Genomic DNA, 21239 nt, shown 5'->3' with positions numbered 1-21239 from the left:
GGATCAGCACCCGCTCCAGGATGAAGCTCACCGAAGCCACTTGGGGCAATCAGATGGCCAGCAACAAGGCCACCATCACTGACTGCCCCATGGGAATGCAGCATAGGAGAGGGGCAGCTGCCTGGCCCATGGTGACAATTACCCTTTATGCAGACCTGGGGGCAGCCCCTGGCAGTCTCCCTGAGGCCCACAAAGCAGACAAGCTGGGATTTGCTGGAGAAGATTTGAGAACCCCATGAGCCACAGGGACTTTGGAGGGCCTTGGCATGGTCTTTACTCTCAGGCACTCATATTTCTCTCGCTCTCTGCTCTCCTTGTCTGGTTTGGGGTTTGTTTCTCCTTTACTTCCTTATGCTAGCCTCCTTCCTTCACTGTTTCTTTTATCCTTTGAACAGGAGAATTTTGGAAAAGACAAGTCAGCAGAATTCCAGCTCTTCGGCTCTCCTCATGGAAAGGACCTGCTGTTTACGGACGCCGCCCTTGGGTTTTTAAGAGTCCCACCTAAGATGGACGCCAAGCTATACCTGGGATACGAGTATTTTTCTGCCATCCAGCATCTAATGAGTGGTGTGTAAGGTCCTGCGGGGGAACCTGGAGAGCTTGGACATGGGGCAGGGTGTGGCCATGGAGGTTTTCCTGGTGCCCGCAAGCCTCACCTCACCCAACCTTCACTGGGCTGCAGGGTCCAAGGGAACTACCACCTGCATTGGGTTCATGCAAGGATTTTCTGCTGATCTGGGGAAAAGGCCTGAATTAGGGGGTCACAAAAGGCTTTGAAAGACCTTCAGATTGCAGGCAACTTGAAGTAATGATGGTCCTGGCTCCCTTGTGTGAACCAGGGTTGCCCCACCCTGCAGTAGGTCTGGGGAAAATAGCCCATCCTAAACTGCAGTGGGAACACAGCCTCTGCCACCACCAGGAGCACAGCTAGAATTTCAGAGGGTTTTAATCCAGTGCCTGCTTTCCCTTGGATCCCCATGGTTTATTTCTTCCTTCCTTCCTTCTTTCCTTTTTTTTTTCCCCCTTCATTTAGTTAATCAGTAGTTATGGAGCATCTACCAAAGCCACTGAGATTGATGTGGGCGTCAGAGCAAGCAGGCCCACCCAGAACAAATGACACTGGCTTCCAACTAGGGGATGCTCCCTCGGTGGGAGAACCCCATCCTGGAAGAGAAAACCCCAGAAGGCCCTGAGCCAGGCTGGTGCTCAGAGAGGCCTCCCCTGGGGTGGTGACGTCTGAGTAGGGGAGGTCGAGAGGGTGCTGGCTCTGCCTTCACTGCTCTTTCTGGGAACCGAGTTCACCATTTCTCCTGGGAGGTGATAGGCAGCAATGAGCGGTGACATGGGCATGAGACTCTGCTGTCGGGCAGCCGCTCGTAAGACAGTGGCGCTAACCGCCCCCCTCCCCTCCCCCATCTGGGGGCTTCCTTTGGATCCCTGGCTCTTCTCCACCAGACCTAGGGACAGAAGACCCCCAGAGGGTGATGTGGTGCGCAGTGGGCCAGCACGAGAAGGCCAAGTGTGACGAGTGGAGTGCCCTGAGCGGTGGCGTCTTGAAGTGCACCGCGGAGGGGACCACCGAGGGTTGCATCGCCGCCGTCGCGGTAAGGAGGGCCCCGTTCCTGCAGCTGGGCTCTGACACTCAGACACGCAGCGCTTCTGCAGTCTGGCGGTGAAGCCCCCTTCCCGGATGTCTTCCCATCAGCTGTGAGGCTGAGACGCACCTGTTACGTGCTGCCTTCCCCCACCCCCCACCCCCAACTCTCCAAAGCCACACCCCGCTGCTCCCACAGGCCCCTCCCGCTCGGGGGCCGGCGGAAACACAGAGCAGCCCAGGACCCAGACTGCTTAGGATCTCCGCTCTGGAGCCCAGGGAGCTCTGAGGCGTCCTGCCTAGGACGCTGGGTGACACCCCAGGGTGTGGTCAGGACCCCTGTGGATTGGGAAAGCAAATCAACCTTTTCAGTTCTCTGGACAGGTTCAGGTTTTTTTTCTGGGGATAAAATTATTACATGCTGGAAGAGAAATGAAAAATAAATGATATCATTTACAACTTCATAACTTAGAAATCAGCACCACATAATTTCTGAGTTATGATGTTGTGTTGGTATCAACCATCCATTTTCTCTATGAGCAGACAATATTTTTGAGATTAGAAAAACATTTATAAATAAAAGATTGAAAAAATGACAAGCTTAGGAGACTACAATTTTTCTTAAGAAAGAAGATCTAATTTTGGTAAACGTCCCTGGGACCAATTTCTAAGATTAAAGTCTTGCTATTTATACAGTCTCCTAAAGTTGTCAATTATAAGAATTAAATGAAGTTGAGCGCTTGTAACATTGCCTGGCATATGATAAGCAGCCTATAAATGTTAACAGTTGTTATTATGATTTCAATTCCTGAGCACAATTGGTGCACTTTTTAGGTAATGAAGTATTCATTGAAAATGTTCTTAATGGCTGCATAATAATGGCTGCACCAGATATTTATTCAACCAATTTCTAAATGTCTATATCTGAATGATTTCCAAATCCTTGGCTGTTATAAATAATATAGGATTGAACATTTTTGTTCTATACCCATCAATATTTCTAAGTATATCTTTAATATTAATGACAGTGAATATGTCTGGAGTTACTTACTATGTGCCATGCATACGTATGAGCTCTTAACTTGTATTAACTCATTTATTCCTCATGATGAGCCTATGAGGTAGATTTTTCACCCATTTTGTGGATGAAAAAAATGTACCTAGAATAGTATTTAGGGATGTGTTCTTTGGATTAGTCAGATCCTGGAGGCTGATGCATTCCATAGTGGTTATGAGCAGAAACTAAGGAATTAAGCTACCTAAGTCTTAGTGACCATCTATTGGATAAATTACTTAGCTTCTCTCTGCTTCAGTTAACTAAGGTATAAAAGGGGGAGAATTATAGTACCTACCTTACTGGGTTCTGTGAGGGAGTACATGAGGAAATCATTGTAAAGTGTTTAGAAAAGGGCCTGGCACATAGTAGGGGCTTGATAAGCTTTTGCTTCTATAGTTACTACTGTTTTAAGATAGATTTCTAGAAGAACAATTAACAGGGGAAGAGCAAAGAGTGCCTGTGTCTGTGTGTTTGTTTCCTGATGACCTTATCTATGAATATAAGTATGCATTTTTTTGTCTCTGTTGTTGGAAAAGTTCATTGATTAAAATCATAAGTTAATTATTAATGAATTATTAATTAGAGTAGAGTACTAATGGGGTTATAAGAACAGAATTGAACTATGTCATACGGAAGAAAACGTGTTCCATAGAAACAGATTAGACACATACTCTGAGTCTGATTGTCGAGTGAGTGACAATGGTCACAAAGAAAGTGTAGTGATGGCATGTCCAGTACTCAGAACGGGGTCTCATGCGAGGGCACAGAGATGACCAGGGAGCATGACCTGGGTTGGGTGCTTGCTTCTGGGTTAACAGGCTAAAGGCATGTCCAGTTTTCTAAACCCTGTGTTTATGTGGCAGAAGCTCTGGGTCCTACACCATTTGGTTTATCACAAGGACGTGTGACATTAAGCCAATGAGATGGAAACCTCTGAGGATGAGACAGGATAACAGCCTCACTGTTGTGCTATTGGTTTATTTCTTAACTTCAGAAAGGAGAGGCTGATGCCATGAGCTTGGATGGAGGCTTCATCTACACAGCGGGCAAATGTGGTCTGGTGCCTGTCCTGGCAGAGAACTACTGTAAGTGGAGGGGAGGGTCTCTGTGTTTTCTTCCCTCTGGGCTATGGACACAGAAAGGTGAGGAAATAATTTAGTTCAGTGTGGAGATAACAATAGATGTTATCTGGAGTGTACGGAGCTAGTAGATAACATCTATCTTCCCCAGAGTCAGAACCAGTTAAGATATAGATGCGGAACTTAGGCTGAAAGAAATCAAAATAAAACCTTTATTACTGAAAGAGTGATATTGGAGGGCATGGCATAGAGCTAGCCATGGGGCTTGTCAAATTGTCCTTGAGTTAGAGTCACCCACCAATTCAGGAGGACAGGTCTGCTGGCAGACTGCATGCTGAGAGCAGAGGGAAAACACATTCTGTCATAGATGAGATCGAAACCACCCTCTCCCCATTCTTTTCAACAAAGAAAGAGCCACAGGTGCCTAGATCCTTTTGCCAAATTTACTAATCCAAAATTAGCTCACCCAAGATGCACTGGGACAATGAGGGATGGGGCCACAAGGTCATGGTCTCTGCGGGGATCCATCCACCTGGAAAAATACAGCCAGGGGAAAAGAGGATTTCACCACTATTTGTTAAATGCCTCATCTGCTATGCAGTGAGTGAGAAACCATACGTTATCCTTCAAAACAAAACAAAACAACTCTATGAAGTAAATAGTGGTATCTCCATTTTACTAAGGCTTGGGGAAGTTGAATGATGTGTCCAAGGTAGAATAAAGACTGCAACCAGGTCTTTCTGAACCATGGGCTGGATCCTTCCCCTCCAACACAGCATGACTGCAAGGATTGTCTACACAACCCAGAGCTCTGAAGGGAAGAATGTCCATATGCCTAGAATCACACAGCAAATCAAAAGGATCTCTGTCAAGGTCTTCAGTGGCTTCTGTTCCCCACCCCACCCCCTTCAATGAGCATCTCATTTTCTTTCTCTATAATTCCCTGAATGTTGGGCATGTTCTGGGAGGGAACCTAATGTTCCAGTGGCAAAGGTCAGGAAAGAGGAGGTGAAATAGGACTGCAGGATCTCGCCTTTTTGATGGCCAATGATAAACTGCTTAGCTGGCGTTTCTCATTTTATTCTTGACTATTGAGACTGAGAAAGTCAGGACTCGAGTAATGTGAGAATTTAATGTACCTCAATTCTTTTTCTTTTTAGTGTCTCAAGATGGCAAAGAGCAGCTTGGGTCTAAGTGTGTGAACACACCTGTGGAAGGTGAGTCAGAATCGGTAACATTGGGGCTCAAAGGTAAAGGCCTGGGCTTCCCTGGTGGTGCAGTGGTTGAGAGTCCGCCTGCCGATGCAGGGGACACGGGTTCATGACCCGGTCCGGGAAGATCCCACATGCCGCGGAGCGGCTGGGCCCGTGAGCCATGGCCGCTGAGCCTGCGCGTCCGGAGCCTGTGTTCCGCAGCAGGAGAGGCCGCAACAGTGAGAGGCCCGCGTACCACAAAAAAAAAAAAAAAAAAAAAAGATAAAGGTCTGTTGTCAGGGAGGGGGTGAGGAAAGCCTTACAAATAAACCGAAGTTAGTAGAGTTGTTAAACAAAAAAGAGAGAGAGAGATGACACTGCCGCAGTCCATCGTGAAGGAGCAGGTCTGTCGTGGGGCATGTCACAGTGGACAGAGGGCTCCTGCTTGGACTGCTTCTGCTCACTCTGCTCGGCAGTCCTCTAGAACATGCACATCGCTGGCCACATCACGTAGATGGGCAAGTGAGGCTCAGGGACGGTGTGACTTGCCCAGGGCCACACAGCCGGGAAGTGGCTGCACCTAGGTTTGGGCAGAGGCGCCATGACTGGAGACCCCTGCCCTTCCTGACCCACCGCAGTGTTCCCCATCACATACTGCCACCCATGTCTGCACTGGGGCAGGAGCACGTTCCTGACATTTCTGGGGCCCAGTGGATGCCTCAGAGGGGGAGGAGGGGAGTCATAGATGCTGCTACTGAAGAGGAGGAGGGTGAAGATGAAATCAGCCCTTTAGCTTTTAGTGGCTGGCTTTGAATAGCTGGGGAGTGACCTCCTCTTCAGAATAGGAGACCAGGTGACGAGTTTTCCCATCCATGTCTCCACATGGGCAGAGAGGTTCTGTGTCTGTCCCTGAGGTACCTAGTCTTGGGCATTGGCTAGAGCAGTGGTTCTCTAGGTAGTGTGGTGTCTGGACCAGCGGCATCAGTGTCGCCTGAGAACTTGTTAGATGTGAGCGTTCTTGAGTCTGACCGCAGGTCTGCTGGGGTCCAGGATGGGGCCGCTGCTCTGTGTTTTAACAAGCCCTTGGGGTGATTCTGATGCATATTAAGCTTTGAAAACCATTGTGATGGAGGATCTTGAGATGAAAACAAGTGCTCACCTGGGTTTGGAATTTCTTATGAGACAGGAGAGCTGCAGGAGGTGGGCGGGCACACAAGCTTGGGGTCTTGAAGCCCTGCACCGCCTGCCTCCACAAAGGCCTCAGGGGGGCAAAGCCACTCACCCTGCAGCAGCTGCCCTTTGTTTGCAGCAGGACCCCAGCCCTGGGGTCAACTGTCCCTCTTCCCTCTGCTTTCACAACTTTCTGTCTTCTCTGAATTGGATCTGTGTCTTCAACTCTACGGGCTGGCATTTCGTTGTTCTGATTAAAAAATACGTAAAGTCAGAAAGAACTCTAATTGATTCACAAGTGATTGAAATTTCCAGGAACTGCAGTGACATACAAATGTAGGTCAATGAGGATGCTTAGAAGACGGTTCAGGGTAATGGAGAAAGTTAGATTGGAGTAGAGATGGAGAGGGGTTAATCCCAAAGCCACACACACACACACACACACCAGATGATAATAAATAATACCATTTGTGCAGAAATTGTTACAGCTCAAGAAAGGCACTGTAACAGTATTTGGCCGCCGGAATGGCGTAATAGAACCCAGTCTGATAGGCAAGAGCTTGCGGTGGCCTCAGGAGAATCTGCTTCACCAAGAAAGGGGCTCTGGTACTGCTTCTGCCATTAGCAATATGGCTGGAAACCTATCCATGTAACCTCCCCTTCCCATTCCTAACGTACAGTGTGCTCATATTAGCATTACTGTTACCATTTCACTGAGGAGAAATTTAGGATCCTAGATGCTAAGCGACTTGTCTGAGATCATTTAGTAACTGGTGAGTCAGGTCTTCCACTGCCATGTTGATTCCCAAATTTTCCAGGCATGAATATATAGATACCTCATCCACAACAGCAAGACAGGGTGTGTGTGTTGGGGGTGGTGGGAGTGGTGGTGGTGAACCACATTACCCATGATTCCAGTCTCTAAATTCAGCCTTGCAGTTTAGGCCTTACTCAACAAGCAGGATTCTGTTACACTCTACTGCAATAGGAATACATCAAGTATCAATGGTGTTCCCATAACAATCAGGAAGAAGACAAGAATGCCCACACCCACCAAAGATATTTGACATTATTTTGTAAGTGAATGCAGAAAGATAAGAAAAATATTTAAAAAAATATATTGGGGAAAGGAAGAGATTAAATTGTCATTATTAGAAAATGGTATTATTGTAAACCTAGAAAATCAGAGACTTGACTTTAAAAAAGAAGTCATTAAAGCTCTTTCTTTTGGACTTCTATTCAACAGAAATATTTAAGCAGGTGCACACTCCATACAAAGCTTTATTTAGATAAGTGATTTTTCATAGGGAAAAATGGGTCACAACTTAAATGCCCACCAGTAGGGGGATTATAAAACACTGTACTTCTATACAGTGGACATAACTTAGATTCAACTAATAAATAGAATGAGACAGCCATATCTATTTCTACTGAATCAAAAAGTTATATCATTGAGGAAGAATAAAGCACTGGCAGAAAAGAATGCACTGGCAGGATTCTGTTGAAAAAGTATGAAGTGTGTGTGTGTAAATATTTGTGAGTGTATGCCTGGAGACATATCTGGAGAGCAGTAGAGTCGCTCTGTTTGGCTGAGTACCTAACAATGACGGTTACTGGGAGGATCTGCTAGAGCAAGGTGAGGGCTTCAAGCTGTTCCCCCTCCCCTGGGAGACTGGCAGGCAGCAACTCTGCAGTACATTTTGGGAGGGCCCTGGAGGTATTGAAATTGCATCCTGGTATCTCTGTTGCAAGGTTATTACGTCGTGGCAGTGGTCAAGAAGTCAGATGCTGACCTCACCTGGAATTCTCTGCGAGGCAAGAAGTCCTGCCACACTGCAGTTGGCACTTCTGCAGGCTGGAACATCCCGATGGGTTTCATATACAACCAAACTGGGTCCTGTAAATTTGGTAAGTGTGCTCTGAGCGGTGGTGCGGCAGCCCCTTCCTTGGGCCTGTGCCTGTGTAGGGGAGAAATTCAGTTCAATGAATGGCATAAGTGGATGGTGTGGACAAGGTCTGGACAGCCATGTGGGTGAGCTTCACATCTCCTTAGCAGGACTCCCCTTTCTCCTCTCCCATTGCTTCTGAGGGGAGTGGTTTGGCCCAAAGGGCAGATCTCAGGGAAATACGCTACTCTTTATGTCTTTCAAATCTGGCTCAGGGAAGAGACCTGGGTTGCAAAGCAAGAGTGGGTCATAGGGGGGCTTCCCTGGTGGCGCAGTGGTTGAGAGTCCACCTGCCGATGCAGGGGACACGGGTTCGTGCCCCGGTCTGAGAAGATCCCACGTGCCGCGGAGCAGCTAGGCCCGTGAGCCATGGCCGCTGAGCCTGTGCGTCCGGAGCCTGTGCTCCGCAACTGGAGAGGCCACAACAGTGAGAGGCCCGCGTACTGCAAAAAAAAAAAAAAAAAAAGAGTGGGATGTAGGGGTGCACATGTGATATGTGTGTGTGTTTGTGTGTATGTGTTGTCTTTCCACATAAACTGAATTGGCTGCTTTCTTAATTGAAAACCTTACACCAGTAAGTTTTGAGTGCTTTAGCTTTCACTTTCACCCTCACCTCTCTTAAATTTCCGTATCAGTTGTTTCAACAACGCTCTTGCCAATACCTAAAAGGCTCCTGCTCCCTGGCTTTCCCCAGCCATCTGACAAATCCGAGCCCTGCGGGAACCCTGTCACCCGCTCTCTTGGCACTCTGCACCTGATCAGCTGAACACAGCTGGAGAATGTCGCAGGGCAGAGCAGTTCATTCCATGGAGGTGCTCCAGCTGCTGACCCCAGCGCCCCCTGCCCTGCTCTGGCGCTCACGAGTACCCCCGCTGTTCCTCTGCTCCACACCCACACTTCCCAATAATTATCCTAATGTCCTAGTTGTCCGTATACTTCCATCCCACGCTTACCTACCTATCACCCTTTCTGAGCACATGATCTCATCTGCACCTGCAAGAGATACTTCAAACCCTCAGGAAGGTTCCCATCAATGCCCCACCGCCAAAGCTGGGGGCTCCTGCTGGCTGCACCTGCTCAGCCTCCCTCTACAACGCAGCCCGTCCTCCTACCTGCACTTGGCTGTGGGCCCTGCCTCGCCCCTCCCCAGAGCTGCACCCTCAGTTACTACCTCTTCCTCTGGTACGTCCAACAATTTCTTTCAGCATGTGAACACACCCAGTGTCTTCCACCTTTAAAAACCCTCCCTCTCCCCACATTCCCCTCCAGCTCCTGCCTTCTCTTTCTCCCCTTTATGGCCAAACCTCATAAAATCATGGTCTCAGCCACTCACCCCACTCACGGCTGCACTCACTGCCCTCTGGCTCCTCCGCCTGGTTCCACAGGGAGAACTCTGGTCAAGGCTACCGGGACCTCCATGTTGCTCAACTGGAAGGATGGGCTCCAGTCTGTGCTTCCATGACCTTTCCTGCTTCAGATCACCTTAAACCACCATCTCCTGGCTTTTGTGAAAACACACTGGCTTCTTTTTTCTCCTACCCCTACAAAGTCCCTTTCCCAACCTGATTAATAAATGTTTGAGTTGCTTAAAGCAACTTTTTTCACCACTCTAAACTCAACCCCCAAGCCCTCACATCCATGCCTATAGCCTAGATGACTATCTAAACAAACATACGTACAAAGCTAGGCACATAGCAAGCACTAGATAAATGTTTGCTGCTGTACGATTATTGTGTCTATATGCTGATAACTGTCAAGTTTTTGTCCCTGGCACAGATCTCTCCTTGATCTCCAAACCTATGTATATTGAACTGCTTGTTTGACATTATCTAGTCCAGTATTTCAAAAAGTACATTGAACTCAACCTGTACAACATGGAATGCATCATCTCTGCCGATCCTGGCCCTGCTCCAGAGCTGCCTAGCTTGGTGGAGGCCCCCCACAGTCCATCCACTGGCCCCAGCTGGAAATGAATCTGCCAGCCACCACACACCTGTCCATCACCAGTGATATCAGCTTCTCCTCCTTCCACGTAGCTCCTCCCTCCCCTTTGTGCTACTTCAAGCTGCCCTCATGTCCCCTGGACCCCTGCAGTAGCCTGCTGCCTACACCCCACATCTGTCCTGGCTCACTCTGCTGCTAGACCCCTGGCCCAACGTTGTCTAAAGCCCATCAGAGGCTCCCCATTTCTCTACAAATAAAGAACAAAATATACACAAATGTGTAAAATATCACATGTGGTCTGGACCCTGACCCCTCCCACTCACTGGACCACTGGGTGGTCCAGGACCAATGGCCTCCATTAAGCTCTCTGTGCTGTTTGCTCCCTCCCCCAACTCCTGCCCTAGGCCTTTGCAGATGCTGCTCCCTGTCTGGAAAACTCGTCCCTTTGCCCTTCACTTGGGTAATTCCTATTCATTCTTCATCTCTCCACTTGAGGCCTCTCCCTGACTCCCAGGTCTGCACCAGGTTCCTTTATCTGTAGCCGTGGAACCATGTTCTTTTTCCCAGAACACGGTGGGGAAACACGATGATAGGGAAACATAAATTCACTGGCGTGGTTACTTGAGTCGTGACTGTCACCACAGAAACTTGGGGTCCAGGAGGGCGGGGCTTGTGTGGTTTCCTCACCACAATGCCCTGGGGCTCAGCACAGGGGTGGGCAGCTGGGCCTCTTGGGCCCCTTCCTGGCCTTTGAGTCATGATGGCAGACCTTGTAAAGATGGACAAGGGCAGTAGAGATCGGAAAGCATACAGGACAGGTTCAATCACCTAGGACTTCCAATTTTGTCCACTCTCTTAGGGTTAAACCTGTGTCCACCCGTCCACACCACTGACCTGTACTGGGACTGCTGTGATCTCAAAGACCCTTGTCCCAGCCTCAGCCAGGCCCCCTTTACTCTGCTTCAGCTGCAGCCTTTTTTTTAAAAAAACTCCATAAGGTTCTTGTTTCTAATCATATGGTACTAAATACCTGAGTGTGTCTTTATGTCACTCAGGCAATTTTAGGAACAAAGTCTGAGGCTTTCTTGCCAACACAGGCAGGAAGAGCTGACCTCTCGTGCCCTCCTGCGCAGATGAATTCTTCAGTCAAAGCTGTGCCCCTGGCTCTGATCCAGCGTCCAGTCTCTGTGCCCTGTGCAATGGCAGTGGCACGCCAGCCCACACGTGTGCTCCCAACAGCCACGAGGGGTACTACGGCTCGAGTGGGGCTCTCAGGCAAGTAGCATCTGTCCACCACCTTTCGCTCTGGCACCAGCCTGGTGAACTTCCTGCCCTTTTGCCTCTCTCATCATCCCACCATCTGGGTGCTGCATTTAGGAGGAGCCAGAATTAGAGAACAGAACTGCAGATTCCCAGGGGCCCTGAGGACTCAAGCCCAGCCCCTTCCTGGAGCACTCTTGGGCAGAGCCGGCGGACTCAGGGCACCTGGGGAGAGGCAAGACTGATGGACACAGGTCACAACCCTGCTTCTACTTTTGATCTGTTCTTCTGTGTGATTGTGGACAAGTCACAGGATCTTTCAGAGACCCAGTTTAAGATCAAAGGAAGGACACCGGCTACATGCTTCTTACACCTGGTTGAAGAGTATATTTAAAAACACATATTCCTGGGCTCCTCCATCCATTCAAGAAATATTTATTGAGCACCTAGTATATGGCAGGCACTATTCTAAGTAGAGAGGTTAGAGCAACAGCAAGACACACGGCCTCTGAGTCTCGCGGGGAGAGTAAGACAATAAATACTTAAAGCACAATCACTTCCTGACTGTGATAAGTGCTGGGGGTGGTGGTGGTGACCAAGGGGGATGATATGGCAGTGACTCAGGGACAATCTTAGAAAAGGTGGTCAGGGAAGGCCTCGGGATCAGAGGGGCCATGTGAACTGAGGGTTAAATGTTGAGAGGGAATCAGGCCTGAGAAAATATGGAGAAGAGTAATCCAGGAAGAAGGAACAGCAAGGACAAAGGCTGGGGCTGGACAAATGATGCCATATTTGAGGCCAGAGAAGGCGCCAGAGTAGAGCATTGGGAGGGAGGGGATCAGGTGAGGGAGGAGGCTGGAGCTGCAGGCATTGGCTGTCTCGGTGCCTTGCGGGCCTGACTAAGGAGGTAGAGTTAATTCTCAGTATGAAGGGCACCCTGTGGAGTTAGGGTGGTGTGGAGAACGCGTGGGCCTCTAGAAAGGAGCCTTCTATTCATCACACTGCCAGACTGCTTCGTCCCTCCCTCTCCAAAGTTTGGTCACTTTCATAAGCCGTACATAAATTACATATTTTCACAGATCCCACTACAAAACTATATGCTGAAATTAAACCTAGGCTAAAATAGTTGACCTTCTCTTTACACTGGGAAGCACGTTGGCATTAGGGTCCACGGTCCCATTTTGTATGATTACAGTAGAATCACAGAGGCCTAGAATTCTGTCCTCGGAGTTCTATCCAGAACCACGGAAGTTCCAAAGTGCAGGTGAGCACACGAAGAACAACCTTAGCTCTAGACACTCATCCTGCCCGCCACCACCTGCCTGCCTTTGCGCGCCTTCTAGCTTCCCGGCTCCACCATTCCTGCTGACCTGAGGCCCGTTGATCCTGTTCACACCCACCCTCATGTCCTTTTCCCCCTCCGGATGCAGCATACATTCCACAGCCAACCGTGATAATTATTCCCCTGGGCACAGCCTCAAATGCCGGTCATCTCTCCTGGCTGAACCTCGACCTGGGTTGGGTGCAACATTCTACTTCGGTGCCAGCGCCTCCAGGCTGACTGGCCTCCCTTTAAAGTAATGCGAACCCAGCTCAGATGAGCCAGAAGTCTCTAGTCCGTTACTACCCCACGCTCCTACAAGACCATTCCATACTCTTTCCTCTCCTCAATCCTCCAACACTTCCTCCTCCATCTGTCACACCTTTGTTTCCTATTTCACCTGAGAAAATTGAAGCAATCAAAAGAGAAACTCCACAACGTCCCACCACCACACCTGCTGAGTGCTGGCATGTGTGCGCCCCTGGACGCTGCCCTCCCTCCTTTTACTGGGGAGGAGCGGGCCATCTCCTCGCCGAGCCCAGCCCTGCATCTGCAGCGATTGTCTCCGGCAGGCAGCCCGCGCAAGGGCGTTGCCCCAGCGCTCCTCCCCCTCTTTTCTCCTGTGTTTTCGCATCTTATTCTCTACAGGATCATTTCCATCAGCATACAAACATGCTGCTGTTTTCTCACCTTAAACATAAAGAAATAAGTAAAACCTCTCTTGACCTCACTTTCCTCTGCAGCAGCTTTCTATTTCTCTCCTCTTTACAACAAAATTCCTTGAAGGAGGATATTTTAATGTCCTTGCTCGGTTCACTTTCTCTCCTTTCAATCTCCCCAAAGCCTAGTTTAAGAATCTGTTCACCTCCCCCACCCCAACCAGTGGAGTTGGTTTTATTATTGTATTTAAATTATCTACAGAAAACATTCCTCCTTACTCTTGGCACGTGAGAAGACTACTCCCACCATACCTCCCCACTCCCCCCCTCCCCACCCCCCCCCCCCGTATACCACCACCCACCATGCAGCTGAAACTGCACTTTTAAATTGCCAGGGACCTCTGTGTTGCTAAATAAATCCAAAGCCCAGATCACTGACACCACCGATCTCTTCCCCCACTTGCATACATTTTCTTCCCTGGCTTCAGGACCCCACACTTTCTTGGATTCCCTCCTCCCTCTCCTGTTACTGCATCTCGGCCTCTTTGCTGGCTCTACCTCATTCCCCAACCTGTACAAGTTGGCGTGCCCCAGGGCTCCAGCATTGGTCTTCTCTCTTCACGCTCAGACCTTGGTGGTTTTATCTAGTCTCAATCTATCTATATGCTGACAATTCCCAAAACTCCAGATGAAACTCCAAACGCATATATCCAACTGCCTCCTGGGCACGTCCACTTGGTTTCTAATCACCAGGTCAGGTTTAAATGTCCCAAGCTGACCTTTTGGAATTTACACACTCCCACCCAAACCAGTACCTCCTGAGGTCTTCGCCATCTCAGTTAAAGGTAACTCCGTTTTTCCTTTAGGAAAAAGTCAAAGCCTTGGTGTGTGATAACCGTGTCTACTCTCTCTCTCTCAAACCCCATGTCTGGGTCATCATCAAATCATGTTAGCTCTGCCTGCAAAGGGTAACGAGAATTGTCCTCATCGCCCATCTCCAGTGATACCACCTTGATCTAAACCACCATCATCTCTCCCTGGATTATAACCCCCAATAGATCTCCATGCATCTGTCCTATCCTCCTCCCCCACTCTCGTTGCTGTGTTGTCTCAACACAGCAACGAGAGTGATTCTGTTTAAAGCATTTCTCTGCTTAAAGCCCCCCAGTAATTTTCCATATTACTCAGAGTAAAAGTCAGGGTCCTTCTTTGACCTGTGTGGCCCCTTTGAGATCTGGGAAGGCTCTGTGTGACCTCATCTCCTACATCTTTCCTCTTGCTGTCTCTGCTCCATCTGTGATCTTGGCATCACAGCTGTTTCTTGAAGATATCGGGCACACTCCTGCCTCAGGGCCTTTGCACTTGCTCTTACCCCCACCTGCAGTGCTCCTTCTTCTCATAGCATCATGGCTAGTTCCCTCATTTCCTTTAAGCGTTCGCAGGGAAGTCTTTCCTGGCCACTCTCTGATTTTACACACATACTCTTGCCAATATTTCATATCCGCCTTTCTTGCTTTATGTTTTCTTTAGCACTTTTCACTCTCTAGAATACTATACATTTTATCTGCTGATCTTGGTTCACATCTTTTTTCTTTAATAAAGTGAATAAGGACTTTGGTTGCAAGCGAAAACACCCATACGAACCATCTTAAGGCAAGGGCATATTTTAACAGGTGCTGTGGGAGCTTCCTTCTTGTAAGGGCTGAGACCTGAGCCTCAGGAGTAGCCAAGATACTTTAAGGCGAGGGTTGCCAGGTAAAATTCAGGTCATCCAGTTAAATTAGAATTCCAGATAAATGACGAATGAATTTTTAGCACTCTGCTTCTCCTCTCTCTCTCTCTCTCTCTCTCTCTCTCTCTCTGCACATCTGCCTCATTTCTCTTTCCCCGCAGGGTGGTTTTCTCTGTTTCTCAGTCTACACAGAGGGAATGTCTGTGACCAGCAGCCCCAGCATTGTTACAGGTCTTCAGTTATAAAGAAGCAAACACAGACCATAACGTATTAGTCCCAGGTCCCAGGACATAGGATTGTCAGCCCAGTTCAGGTGAAAGTTTCCCGCTCACATAACTCATGCCGTGAAGTTGCATTGTGAAGTTCCAGCTGCCTCCGCTGTGACCAGATGGATTAAAGCAGATGCGGGGGGCGGGGGGAGGGTCAGTACTCAAAAAAGTAGTAAAGCTAGGTAGACCGAACAAAAGCCAAGAATTTAAAAATAAAATTATACAAAGGGAATTTTGTTTTCTTAGATATAAAAATCATATTATAATACTACTTAATACGGTAATGCTGTGATCAATACAGGCTGGTTTATGTGAAAAATGACAAATAAATCAGTGGAAGAGAAAAAATTTCCAAGACAGGTACATGGACATACTATATTTAATCTAAAACAAAGATGACATTTCAGATCACTGGGGAAAGGATGAACTTGAGAGATCAAATAAAATGAGTACAGTGAACCTAGCTCCTGGATCTGGTGACCTGGGCGGGAGGAGATTCAATACTGAGTCAGTCCCCTAAGATGACTGGCAAGGGTCAGAGAGTCATGTGCAGGGGTGCTGATGGCAAGTGCGATGATCCTTTCAGGCGTTTGGATGAGTCCTGGAGAGAGGCCCATTGCTAAGGGCAGTGTGGGGTCAAGGCAGGGCTTATTGTTTGTTTTTACAAGAAGTGTGGAAGCTGATGAGAAGAGTGAAGAGGGTTATAGAAGAGAAAGAGGATGACTACAGTGGAAAGTGCCTGAGCGTGGGTGAGGTGCAGACCACCCAGGGAGGAGACTTTTGCTGGAGAAAGACCTTCCTTCCTCCTTTGTCCCTGGAGGGCAGGAGCATGCTGGAGGCTTGGGCTGCCAGATTTGGCAGAAGGATGCTGAAAGGAAGCCCAAGTGATGATTTCTGTGTTTCCTCCGGGAAGCCAAAGCACATGTCAGAGTGTGAGTGTTGGGTAGGGGTGTGTGGAGAGACAGAGGTTTACAGGAAGTGGGAGAACGTTTTGGAGTCCATGCTCTATAGAGTTGAGGGGGTGCTGTCTCAAGCTCTATAGAGCGGGGGTGGGGGGGCACTGTTTCACACTTGAGCACAAATCAGAATCTCCCAGAGAGCTTGTTAAAACACCGATGGCTGGACCCCACCCCCAGAATTCCTGAGCCATTAGGTCTGGGGTGGGGCCCGAGAACGTGCATTTCTAACTAGTTCCCACTGGTGCTGATGCTGCCGGTCCAGCCCACACTTGGAGAATCACAGATCTAGAGCAGAGAAGGGACAACAGGAATGCCCAGGTGAAGTCAACGATCGGGAAGCTCTGGTTTACCTCACTGCAGACACACCTGAGGCAGACGATCAGGCTCCTTCAGGACTGAGATTGTACTGGCCAGGGTGGAGGGCGTGGTGTTGAAGCAAGGAAATAGAGCAAGATGGAGAATTGAACGGAGTAGCTGAGCCTAGCTAATGATAGAGGGACCCGAAGATTAGGAGAGAGAGGGAACTGGATCAATTCCAACTGATTGAATGTCACAAAACTGATTTTTAATGCGCTCAGCGTTTCTCACAAAGAATGCACCTTAGGGCTTCCCTGGTGGCGCAGTGGTTGAGAGTCCGCCTGCCGATGCAGGGGACGCGGGTTCGTGCCCCGGTCCGGGAAGATCCCACATGCCACGGAGCAGCTGTGCCCGTGAGCCATGGCCGCTGAGCCTGCACGTCCGGAGCCTGTGCTCTGCAACGGGAGAGGCCACAACAGTGAGAGGCCCGCGTACCGCAAAAAAAAAAAAAAAAAAAAAAGAATGCACCTTAAACACACAGAAACATTCTTCAGGGGATTAAGCATGAAAAATATCTCATGATGCACGTTAACTTTTGTTAAGGCTGAGTAGACATATGGATGTGATAGGACTCCTTCAGAATCACATCTTCCACGCTGATTTTAATCTCTGATGTGTGTTTTGATCCAACCAGAGAATTATCCTTGGATATCCCTATTAATAGGAGAACACAAGCAGCTCTTGTGGAGAAACCAATCAGTGTTTAAAACAAGGAACCAAACAATAGGTATCTACAATAGAATCTAAATAAGCAGACTTCTTTTTTCCACGGCATTTCCCCTTGAGTCCCCAGGGACAGCAGGCATCACAGGAGCGTGTGTGGTGTAAGTGGCCTGGGGTAGGGCTGGGAGCTCCCAGTGGTTCCCTCTTGGAGCCTCTCCCTCCCACTGCTGTGAGTCCTCCTTGCTGATCTGACCCTCTCTGTGCAGGTGTCTGGTTGAGAAGGGAGATGTGGCCTTTGTGAAGTATCCCACGGTCCTGCGGAACACTGACGGTAGGCGCCTGCGCTGTCCTTTCCTCTCTCGGAAAACTCAGAGTCCTTCCTGGGAAATCACTCCCCAGGTGGGCAAGGGGGAAGTTTATTAACCCCATCAGACTCTGGTGGCTTTGGTCCTAACCTTTTTTATTTAGGGAATGAGAAAATTCTTCATGCCTGGGCAGACTTGACAGGATTGGTTATCACATTGGTCTTGAACTCAACTGACAAACACACAGCTGCCGCAGTCCATATGAGCACATCTGGCTGTCTTGATTTTTAGGCGTTCAGGATACAAGTTTTTGTCAGCTGTGTGTATTGCAAATATCTTGTCCCTCTCTGAAAAGGCTTGCCTTTCACTTTCTTGATGATGTCTTTTGATAAACATTCTTCATTTTAGTATGGTTCAATCCATCAATCTTCTCCTTTCTGCCTAGTGCTTTTCAGGTCTGTTGAAGAAATCTTTGCCTTTAAGAGAATCTATGAGTTTATGAATGTTTTTCTTCTGCTTTATTGTAAAGGCTTTATTGTGTTTTTTTTGCACCTCTGTGATTCTCCCAGGCACTGGTGGTCGGTCACACCCCCCATTGAGGGTGCCTTGACCAAAGCTGTCAGCTGTAGCCCGTCCACCTCCTCTCTCTCCCCAGGAAAGAACCCTGAAGCCTGGGCGAAGGATCTGAAGCAGGAGGACTTCCAGCTGCTGTGCCTCGATGGCACCAGGAAGCCTGTGACCGAGGCTCAGAGCTGCCACCTGGCCATAGCCCCAAGTCATGCTGTGGTCTCAAGGAAAGATAAGGCGGATTTTGTCCGCAGAATGCTCTTCAACCAACAGGTGTGGGAATTCAGTCCTCATCCCCCAAACGAATGCTTAGGTTACTTGCAGAGCTGCACAGGCACATCCCAGTCGCATGCCCTTTCTCCCTCGGCAGTGGGCCCTGACTCTGATGAAAGCGGAAGGCTGGCGGCTGCGCTCACTTCTTGCTCTGGGGCTGTCTAGGATATCACAGTGGACTGGAAGAGTCCCAGACGCATGGGTATCTCAAGCGTCTCCCTGAGACTCACTTGACTCTCTAAGCAGAGTCGTGGTACCTCTTGGGCTTGTTCTGTCACAGAAATAAGGGGGTTGGCCCAGTGCCCTTCACAGTAGGCTGGGCTACATGTGGAAAAGGCAGAACGGAGGTTACTCTGTGTGACCTAGGGAGGATCCCAGTGTGTTTCCTGGACCTGGGTAGGCTGAGGCTGTTTTGGCTTCGTGAAAGTCGAAGAGCCAACATTCAGACAACTCATGACCTCTACAGGCAGCCAACAAGGGATGACCCTATGAAGTAGTGGCTGTCTGAATCAGATGATCTTAAGGAAACCCAGAGCCTTGTCTGCCTTTTGCCCTAGCACACCCCATTCCTGGAGGAGCCCCAAATGAGTAATACATATCTTAGCACATTCTGTCCACACATCCCAGTTAAAAGGTGATGACCCAGGGACAGGTGGAAATACAGAGGCTCTTGGTCATGGACTTTTGAAGGGATGGGTCCCACACAGAGTGAGCTGTCACCTGGGCTACAAGGAAAGCGGACAAAGGAAGGGGGGAGGGGCAGGAAGCGGGGGAGGGGCAGGGTCAGTGCCTGGGGCAGGTCCAGAGAACAGAAGAGGCAAGGTAGTAAGGGCTCCGGCCACAGGAGGACATGGGAGGATGACCCAGAGAGTTGAAAACATCTGGCAGTGATTGGTTGGGATAGTGATACAGCTGTGAGCTTGGAGCTTTTTCTATTTAGCAGTTGCTTTACATACATCATCTCAGTATTTAGCGTAATTACTCCATATACAAATGAGTAAACTGAGGTTCACTGAGCTTCTTAATGTCACTCGACAGGAAAAGGTAGGGCCTGGATTTGAACCCAGAGGCCATGCTTTGTGCCATTTTACTACGGTGCCTCCTAAGCTGTCTCTGTGTCCCGGGTCTCCTAGGGCCTGGCGCTGAGCAGTCCAGCAGACTCGGGGCTTCTGAAGCAGAGCACACAGCTCCGCGCTGCCCGGCGCTGCTGGCCACTCGCTGTCTGTCTGTCTAACCCAGGAGCTCTTTGGAAGAAACGGGTTTGAATACATGATGTTCCAGCTGTTCAAATCCTCAAGCAAGGATCTGCTCTTCAGCGATGATACAGAATGTTTGGCTAACCTTCAGGACAGAACAACTTATCAAAAATACTTAGGGCCAGAGTATCTTCATGCTGTTGCTAACATGAGACAGTGCTTACACTCTGGTGAGTAGAATAAACACCAAGGAGCAATAACGTGGGGGTCAAGGTAAACATGTTTGTCTTAAGGACGACGGTGTGCCAAGCCTGGGCCAGTACGAATAGGACACAAAGATTAGGAAGGCTTGCTCCTGGCCCTGCAAGAGGATTCAGGCTTACCAGGGAGGCAGTCAATTAGGGCACAGTATAAGACACTAACTGAAAAGGCCAAATCATTTGAAGTAGCCAGAGAGTGCAACAGAACTGAAGATCATTTGGAAATTGAACTTGTTTACATGTATATTTCCATTTTTTGGCTAATAGAATGAAAATGTCTGTGTGTGGGAGCACTTCAGTGTAGGGAGGAGGTTGGAAATGACACATACATACCACTCATAGTGGACCAATTTTCAAAGATTTTAAATAAAATGTATAATTAATATTAAAATAAACAAGTGTTGTTAGCCTGAGCAGGCCACCTCTACATATATACATATGTAGAAGTGGCACTAAGTAAGTCATTTCTCTCTATTTCTATGTACTATAGACATGGCATAGCTGCCTCAAAAAAAATAAGTTGGAGAAATAAAATTAGAGCTGGAATAATCAAATTATTGGGAGTGTGCCTGAATTTTTGTTAAATTATATCATGTGTTAGAGATGTGGAGAATAGGAGGAGAGGAAAGTGTAGATGTTTAAGGATAGCACTGACATCAGTTAGAGGAGAGAGAGAGATTTTTTTTTTAAAAAATCTTCATTACCTACCATTTACTTTTAGAAAATAGGAACAGCATCGTACTTAATAAGCACAGGCAGTACCTGACGGTCTTTCTCTTATGTTACCTCTCACAGAACTTCTGGATGCCTGCACATTCCATGGAAATTAAAAATTGATCAAAGTGGGCAACCGCAGAGATGCTCAGAGCCTGCAAATCCAGTGGGGCCACATTCTCACTTGTCTGCATGGTGGGTCTGTGTTAATATCAGTTAATCTTTATAAGTGTGTCCTGTAACTGATGCAAAAAATAAAATGAATAAAAATTATTGTGTCTTTCAGAAAACTTCATGAAATGTTCTCAGATTTTGGCAGGGGCATGGGTAGAAAATGGTTTGTTTATACTAGAATTGTGCTTCTGAATTTAGTATGTATTAAATTATATCTTTTTTTAGACCTCTACCAGACTAGCTCAACTTCCCTCCCTATTGTTTGATGGTTTTACCCAAGAGTCAACTCACTTAAATAGAATTTAAGCAATAAATCTGTCTGAAGGGAGTCTGAGTGTGCAAAACAAGCATTAGTGTGTGCAGTATCAAGGACTTACATAATGAAAATAAAGGATAAGGAATGAGTTTCTGCATTTTGAAAATATATTTGAGCATTTAAAATCCATAATGTCAAGCGGAATCAAACTCCTGATCAGATTAATTGAAAAATATGAAAATTACAGCAAAAATCTCATCCTACTACCTTTTTGCAGTAAATTTCCTAGAA

The 21239-nt window shown here is 48.0% G+C and overlaps 1 protein-coding gene across 2 annotated transcripts in view; it reads left to right on the top strand.

The window, feature by feature from the left end:
- The window catches only part of LOC114890927 (inhibitor of carbonic anhydrase), a 40285-nt gene extending 19477 nt beyond the window's left edge, over positions 1-20808 (top strand). For both annotated transcript variants that reach the window (XM_029214871.1, XM_029214872.1), the window contains exons 8-17: positions 396-567; positions 1456-1604; positions 3646-3736; positions 4891-4947; positions 7846-8001; positions 11117-11258; positions 17470-17534; positions 18164-18348; positions 19588-19774; positions 20600-20808. In XM_029214871.1, the coding sequence (XP_029070704.1) occupies positions 396-567; positions 1456-1604; positions 3646-3736; positions 4891-4947; positions 7846-8001; positions 11117-11258; positions 17470-17534; positions 18164-18348; positions 19588-19774; positions 20600-20634 (1239 nt within the window). In that variant the 3' untranslated portion in view covers positions 20635-20808. The remainder of the gene's footprint in view (positions 1-395; positions 568-1455; positions 1605-3645; positions 3737-4890; positions 4948-7845; positions 8002-11116; positions 11259-17469; positions 17535-18163; positions 18349-19587; positions 19775-20599) is intronic.
- The last annotated feature ends 431 nt before the right edge of the window (positions 20809-21239 follow it).

This window comes from Monodon monoceros, unplaced genomic scaffold (assembly GCF_005190385.1).
Source record: "Monodon monoceros isolate NGI ecotype Baffin Bay Population unplaced genomic scaffold, NGI_Narwhal_1 Super_Scaffold_11, whole genome shotgun sequence".
Classification (NCBI taxonomy): Eukaryota; Metazoa; Chordata; class Mammalia; order Artiodactyla; family Monodontidae; genus Monodon; species Monodon monoceros.
The sequence above is the reverse complement of the archived record's forward strand: the minus strand, read 5'-3'. Positions and strand labels throughout refer to the sequence as shown.